The 8,309-nt window shown below is 36.1% G+C and overlaps 1 protein-coding gene across 6 annotated transcripts in view; it reads right to left on the bottom strand.

The window, feature by feature from the left end:
* LOC109543828 (synaptosomal-associated protein 25) overlaps nt 1-8,309 on the bottom strand; it is a 27,331-nt gene that overhangs the window by 11,019 nt on the left and 8,003 nt on the right. For 3 of the 6 annotated variants that reach the window (XM_019913723.2, XM_019913719.2, XM_019913725.2), the window contains one exon: nt 6,668-6,716. The exons of the other annotated variants lie outside the window; for them this stretch is intronic. In XM_019913723.2, the coding sequence (XP_019769282.1) occupies nt 6,668-6,716 (49 nt within the window). The remainder of the gene's footprint in view (nt 1-6,667; nt 6,717-8,309) is intronic. 6 annotated transcript variants of the gene reach the window in all.

The raw sequence follows: 8,309 nt of genomic DNA, 5'->3' as shown, positions 1-8,309 counted from the left end.
CAGATGTACATAGGGCAAGCAATGCTTGGGCGGCATTCTCAAAATTACCTAGTCAATTTCGACAAATTCAAACTCAAATAAGCCTTTAAAGGCACTCACAAAAGAGCAAAAGATCCGACGAACTAGCTCTAGCGGAAATGTCAGCAACACAGAGGGGAAGAGTGAAGTGACAGCAGCGACCGGGTGCAGAAGAGGTCAAACCCCGCGAGTCGGAAGACCGAGTTTTCCGTTTCTTATTGTTTGTGAAGTTGACGGTAATTTCGAAGTTAGTTTGTTCCTGTTCCGTATTTAAAGTTATACCGAGTAGAATAAAAGTTGGAAGCTGAAGAAAGAGTTTGATACTCGGCCATCCACGGTACAATATCTTGGATTACAGGCCTCCAATGAGTATGTGCTCAGAATGACTGACGCAGAGAGGGAGCTTCTGAAGTGGAGAACAACCGAGTACTTTGGTCATATTATCAGAGATGCAAAATATCACTTGCTTCGACTCATAGAAGGAAGGTAGAAGGAAAATGTCTTATCGTGGCCTGATTTGAGCGTTGTGTTCAGTAGAAAATTCGAGTATTACGAGTTCCACACCCCCATACACGCATCTTTTGATTCTAATGTATTTTATGTTGTGTTGCATACAAGTTACTATTTTACTGCTTAATTTGAATAAAAATTATAAACAAATCTGATCTTGTCGAAGATTTGCTATGATTTTTTATTTGTTTCATATATCTCAATTTCAACATGTATACCAGCTTACATAGAAACGGCTTATAACAGGGACCAAGAGGTTCTAGCAGACAGAGAGTGAAGTTAGTTGCAGATGTTTAATATTCTACTCTTATGAACGTGGTACAATCTCCACCTGGTTAAAAATCTTAAATTGTTACTTGGACTGTATTTTGTGATTTAGATTAAAGAAATGTATATAATTATTATTTAAAATGTTCTACTGTTAAAATAATGATTAAAGTTCGTAATTATACAAACATGTATCTTTTAGACACTTACTCCAAATACAAGCTTACCCAAATTTAACCAGGTGTTGCAAGTAAAAAGATCGTACAATTTAGTGCCGTAGGCCTGGGTAACATAGTGGATTTTCAGGTGTTCACACAGTGACACCGATACAGCAACACAGAGCGCCACACTTTTTATACGTTGGGAAATAAAAACAGAAGACGCTGTGTTTGGTGATGTCTAGTGGTTTGTAAGTTCGCTAGCGGTGCAGCGCGTTCACTACTTTTTTCTTTGGTTTTACTGAAGAGAGACTATGACAGACGCCGGTTGCGGTTGCGTTTTAATGAAAGAAATGAATGAAGTGGCAACATGTTTTCTACTTGCAAAGCCTATTTGTCCCACAAGTATCTGATTGGTTTCGAAGTTACTGAGTCAGCCATAAATTATGACTGAATGACTTTTGTTCCTTTAGGTATGCAAGGACTGACAAAAGCATTTTAGTTAATTTTTTGGCCTTCTTCGCCGGCTGATTTTTTATGCAATCTTGTGGTAATCAAAAGGCAGGCATTTGCCTTTTTGAAATATCGAGATCCCAGATGTACTGGTACCTGCGAGCAGCGTCTTATGCGAGCCATATCGAACCGAAATAAATAAGATTTCATCAGTAGACAAGTATTTTGAGCACTTCTGTTCGTGCGGTTTTATAACGCAAAATAATCCCTGTCGAGTGGGTCGGAAACCATATGGAAAAAATGTTTAAAGTGCCGCGTCGTAAGCGGCCAGGTGTCGCGGCACATGCACACAGAGTGGCATCAACACATAAGTGTCTTAAGACACAGTATTACCCAGGCCTACTATTTTATGAACTATTTGCATTTATAAGTTTACTGCTACTGTATAATCGTTAAGTCACCTTTTTCATGTAGCAATGATGTCGATTTTAAGATAGACTATGATTTTTTCGCCTCAAATTATTTATGATAAAAATTTGAGTAAAAAATTAACAATTTAAAAAATATAATGACAGCCATAAGTGTTAATTTTTTCCAATTTACTAATCACCAGATAAAACTAGATGGAATTGTAGCTGCGGCAAACTGGTTGAGTATAATGCTCTGGTTTTGAACGGATTTCTGTATACATCTTCTTTGAATTTTGTCGAAAGGATAAAATCTAGTGGATTGAGATCCGGTGATCTAGGCGTCATGCGCCTAACCCGCAGCTGGTCTGTCTGATCGAATCGTTTTAGATAGATTTCTCGTTCGTATTGCATCTCCTACTGATATCAGTCAAATACTATTTACGTTATATGGAGTTTTCTGTGGCCTTAATTCCAAATCCTTTGTCCCAAAACCCTGTCTCGTATTACGTTGTTCTTTGTTATCGGTAAATTATTATTCCTTGGTACGTTCTATGTTTCACGTATGTTAAAGCAAAGGTTTTGAGTTGTGGTGCTAAATCGATGGATCGCTAGCGAGGTTCTTTGTCAACTATTAGTTGATACGGATTTTCTTCACACTGAATGGTTTTCGATGAGTGTGTTAGTGTTTGGCTCTATCAAGAGCTCAAAACGGTCTGAATCGTTGCTTATGCAGTTTACTTTTATTTTATGCAACCTTCAGTTTTCCAGTGGAATCAATTGGCAATAAATTGTTATTTATTCGTGGTTCCCACGTGCCTACAAGATCAATTGTACAAATTTAGTTTTCCCCGAATAAACCCTGACGTATTTGTAAACAAATACCTGCCTGGATAAATTATTGCCGCTGTGCTTTTTGAAGAGAAAAGTTAAAGAAACGAAATTTTTTCAATGGAAAATTTAAGACAGTTTTGCAATGTTTAATTCCCCATTGCACTAACGGGAAAGGATGAGGGGTAAGAGTTACAACTTCGGTAAAAAAAAACAGAATTTATATGGCCCGGATGATAGTCCCCGTAAGGGCTCCTGCCTAGGATCACAGGTGAAGAAGCTGCTGCCTTGTGGCTACGACGTTGGAATCGTCAAATGCTAGGGGGAAAAAATCCCGATCAAAAATTACTTGGTCCTCCAGGTTGGAGACATCAGACTAACTCTCTACTCGGTAACGGGTAATAACTCTGTAACTGGTATTCGGAAAAAAACATAATTTTCAAAAACCTAATCAAACGCCTGGGAATGGAAAGAAAGATCCAAGAAGACGACCCAAGCAACGAAAAAGGACAAAGATTTTTGGTATATGGTGGTAAAACGTGCAAATAACGAGTCAAAAAATCAACGAAATAGTTTACAAAATCAGCAGAGTGAAGGTAGACCGCGCAGTACTATCAGAAACAAAGAAAAAACAGAAAAGATCTGAAAACCACGGATAATACGACCATTTCAATAGCGGAGTTTCAAAGAAAAACATGCACAACAGGGAGCATCCATTTAGGTCAAAATTTAGAAAATTTATTTCCAACTATCTATTTATAAACGAACGGCTGATAAAAATGAATATAACAATTAAAAGAGTGATTGACGATTTTTGGAGTATATGCAATAAACGATGACGCCAACGTAACCGAAAACGACAAATTCTTCGAACAAATTTACAACGAAATGTCAACAGTGAGCACATCTAAAAAATTGTTATATTGGGAGACATAAACAGCAGAACAGGTAAATAGAGCCAATTCGGAGAAGAGATTAAGAACGACAATGGAAATCGATTAATTACGGCATGCGTGCAACTAGACTTAAAAATTCGAAATTGCTTTTTCCAACACAGGGAAATACGCAGATACACCTAGACCAAATCCCCCCAAAATATCAAATCAGTAATTGACTACCTTATTGCTAAACAAAAGACAAAACTAAAAATCCAAGACGTCAAAGCAAAACGCGGACCAACATTCATTTTCATTTTGTATTCTTTATACATGTGCATGTATCAGAATGTAATTTGAAATAAAGAAATAAATTTAAAAAAAAACATGCGGAAGTGATTACATTTTCTGGAAGCCAAAATCATCTTTGCATCAAGCCGCAAAAGAAGCACTAGGTTTAGTGGAAGAAAAATCGAAGCTGAGAAAACCATATTAGTCGGATACTGAGAAAGAAAGAAAAAGAGGAAAACAGAAAGCTGTATCACATTTACTTATGTCAAAAAACAGAGAATGCTAGACAAAATTACAAGAGCGCACAATCAAAGGTAAGAATGATTAGTGACAAGAACAATGTAGCATGGACGCAAAAGTGCCAGAAAATCAACTCGAGGAGGTCGAACAAGTACCGAAAGTGGGAAGACGGTAAAATCAATTAGAAAAGAAACGATCAGAGATATAATTTCACCAGTACCAGACAAAGAATAGGATACATACTTTTAAAAAAATTTAACGAAAGAAATGGTGTAATTTCAGAAGAAGAAATAAATGATGCATATGGAACGATAGGATCTCCAATACTGTTAACACTTCCTGAAGTTAAAAACGTATGCGCAGCCTTAAAAAGCGGAAAATCTGCCGGACCAGGAAGTATCCCGGCTGGACTTATAAAATACGGTACTGATAAACTGTTTGTGAAACTACGAAATATTTTCCAAAAATATCTAAACAGAACGAAAGTCCCAAACGAGAGGAAAACATTATCTGTTCTGCACAACTCAAGTTATCGAAAAGAATCGAAATGGCATATGGACAAGAGTTGCATTTACTATACATAGACTTACGAAAAGCATACGACAGCGTACCACTTAACTTACTTTGGAGAATACAAACATAAGCGCTCAGTTAATTAAAGCAATTAAAGAATTGTACAACAATAGTGAAGCAACAGTCAAAGTAAATCAAATGCTAACAAAAAGGTTTCAAGTGAATAAAGGTATTAAACAGGGTTGCTGTATTTCGCCAACGCTCTTCAAGATTTATGTAACACAAGTCCTTAAAGTATGAAAAAAAAATAGCCAAAACATTGGAATTCCATTAAATGAAACCATTTTATACACCTTGTGTTTCGCCGACGATGAAATTGTAGTGGCCCAGGAATATGACGACTTGGAATATATGAAAACATAGTGATAGAATAGTGCTCAGTGAATAGAACATAGAATAGTGCTCAAAAACTGATAGAAGAATACAAAAAGGGGGGGATTGAAGGCATAAAACAAGATCTAGTGTTAAATACGGGCCAAAGAATTAAGTCTTGTGACGAGTATAAATACTTAGGGCTAAAAATAACTGCGGACGGAACACTAGACGGAGCTATAAAAGACGAAAACGTACAAGGAAGAAACGCGACAACTTTAATAAATGAAATACTCTAGGACCAGAGTATATCGAAACCGAGAAAATGCTGTCCACAACAGAAATGGACTATTGGAGAAGAGCAGCAGGAAGATTAAGAAGAGAACGAGTTACAAATCAACGAATAAGAGAAATCACGACAGTAGGTGAATGCACGATAATGGACGAGATAAGATCAAAACAACTGGTATGGTACGGACATGTGCAGAGGATAGAGAACGAAAGACTACCTTAACAAATACTACAATAGAATCCAAATGGGCGAAGAAAGCGAGGAAGACCACGAAGGAGCTAGACAAGGAATCGATAGCGAAATGAGAATTAGGGGCCTGTGCCATCACGACCATTAAAATATCTAAAAATATTGCTTAATAGCAAAGTTAAAATTACCCCTTGATATATCAGTATCATTGTTGGAAAGTTTAAACGATTTGCAAATTGCAATTAGAAATCAGTATGTGGCAAGTAAATGTAGGTAAATGAAAAATAAATATGTCCAAATGAAAAGTTCTCCTGTAAAGTACTTTCTAATGTACATTGAGTCTGTATTTTTCACAACTATGTATCATTTGTCAGGAGTGTTAGCTGCCACTCGACAATGGAGAATTAATCAACCATTCCAGCGACATGGAATCTTTAGTTATTTCTCCATTATCGGTAATTAAAAGAGCACATCGACAACATAAAACGTCATGTATCTTATTGCATATTTACAACAAACATTCGACGGATATGACATCGAACTTACAACAGTCGTTGAAATTGTTGTTCGGAAATGACACATACTTGAACAAAATACTTAAATCTGAAATAGTTTTAAGCGCTTTATGTACTGAGGTCGTTCCGCATTTTAAGATCAATTAATTTTAGTGTATGCAATGTATCATCGAGGGTGAACTATGAGCGTTAATTATTAGTGAGTGTATGAATGAACTTGCTAAAAAGGATTTGCAATAATTAATCAACAGAAGCGATACTAAACTGTAGTAACTGATTCATGTTTACTGGTAAGCAACGTCTCGATCGAAACGTTAATTCAATTTGGACTGAATTGTAAACAGTTGTCAAACACATATAAGTGCAGTTGGAGAAAGTAACAAACAACGTCTTAACAAGAGCTTGAATGCCGATGCCAAAAAGCTTAAGAACAAGTACGAACAAATCGAGTTCATCCAGACCAACTAGTTTGTGCGGCCAATAGATACCCAAAGGTAAATCGGTATGAATTTTTGTAAATCGGTATGAATTCAGTGTCCCAATCATTATCAGATTATTTCAGAAAACTCAACTTAAAATTTGATAATTATTCGTGGCTGTTAATTGAAAACCCCTACAATGAAAGTCAATATTGCACACATTCACTGGTTTATCAATAAGGTGTCGTTTCCCTATGGAATTTCTTGCAAATCCTTCTTAGCGTATCGAATTAAAACGATATAATGATAATGCTTACCGCCCTGCTCATCCAGCATGACCAGGGTTTTCATCCCCACCTCGTGGCTCTACAAACATGAAGAATGTCAGCTAGGCAGACCCCTATAGGGCAATGTGCAACTTGAACCCCTCCAGTTATTAGTTTATTAAAACCTTGCAGTTTTGCCCGCTAGAGTTAGTTAGCAATACTACAGTAAGCTGTCTAAAGTCAAAAATAAGTTTGTAAGTATTAAATGGTGTTGATTTTAATTTTTCATGTATCAACTGTTGGACGGCTTTGTTCAACTCGCGCAGGAATTGAGAGATTATACAGGGTGTCCCACCGGGAACCTCCGCGATCGATATCTGGCAACTGTAATTAAGAGAAATTTGAGAATTGGACCATGTGCCAAAGTCATTGGGGGCAAGTGGCCGAAAACATTTTCAAGATGTCTACACTTCCGGTTATACTGGAAGTAAGTATCAAGTTGCTTATTTTAAAAGGAACACTATACATATATTATTACATTTTTGAATTCTACTCCAAATTCAAAATATATTTCATGTATAAGATCCTATCGCTAAGTCTAACCGTTTTTGATATATTTGAAATTTTATGTAAAAAATGACAGCTGCAGCCACTCGAATAGTTGTTCGTTTTTCCTATAAGGGAATATGTTCTACTTAATTTAAGTCGCATTTCATGTTGAAAAGGACTTACCTTAATGGAATTTCGACAAAGTTTTGATAACCATTAATACAAAGGGTTAAATTTTTTTTAAAAACTTTTAAGTTTTAAAATGACGTCAAACGGCCTAAACGCGGTTTTTTCAAATGGAAACCCCCATTTTTGATAATTTTATCTTATTCTTTATTAAAAATAAGGGTAAGTTTTTGTAAGGTTTTCTATTCCAAAAGTGTTTAGTTTGCGAAATATTGGCAGTTTTATGTTTTCCTGTGGCTATTTTGCCGCATCTTATTTTAAATCCTCTCACTCTTAGTTGCCATGACGAAAGTGGCCATTTTTACTACAATCAAATGTCAAAGGAATGCTTTCATATGGCTATTTTGTTGCATCTTATTTTAAATACTGTCACTCTCTTAGTTGTGATAACGAATGTGGCCATTTTTAATAGAATCAAATGCCAAAGGAATGCTTACAGCTGTCAGTTACCCTTCAAAAATAATTAATAATTATGCCCGGACGCTTAAATTATACAAAGATTATTTAAACGTATTTATTATTTCTGGAGAATGTGATAGTTATATCAAGAACATGTGACACATTTGCCATTCAATATTCACACGACAGAAGCCTTCACGCTCTACTGTTAAGCAAATGATAGAAAATTTCAAGAATTTTTAATGCGCCTAAATAACAGTGCATGTTCAATTTATAAGGGCAGCCATAAAAATTAGAGAGCCGTAGATTTAAAAAAACCTGGTTTGTGTTTTTGATATAATAATAATTAATAATATATAAACGATTCTTGATATAACTGTATCATATTCTCCATAAATACTGTAACGGAAATGGCCTGGGGTACTCACGTTTGGAATGGGGAATCGAAATTCATGGTATTTCAGTATTTGGGCCCCATTTACTGTCAAATATGACACTGACAAGCGGGAAGTTTCGCACCTGTTCTGGAGATTTCTAGAACTATCTGGAATACCTGGAG

This window comes from Dendroctonus ponderosae, unplaced genomic scaffold, assembly GCF_020466585.1.
Source record: "Dendroctonus ponderosae isolate FM_Combo_2020 unplaced genomic scaffold, Dpon_F_20191213v2 Dpon_F_20191213_6, whole genome shotgun sequence".
Classification (NCBI taxonomy): Eukaryota; Metazoa; Arthropoda; class Insecta; order Coleoptera; family Curculionidae; genus Dendroctonus; species Dendroctonus ponderosae.
This window is presented reverse-complemented; position numbering and strand designations above follow the sequence as displayed.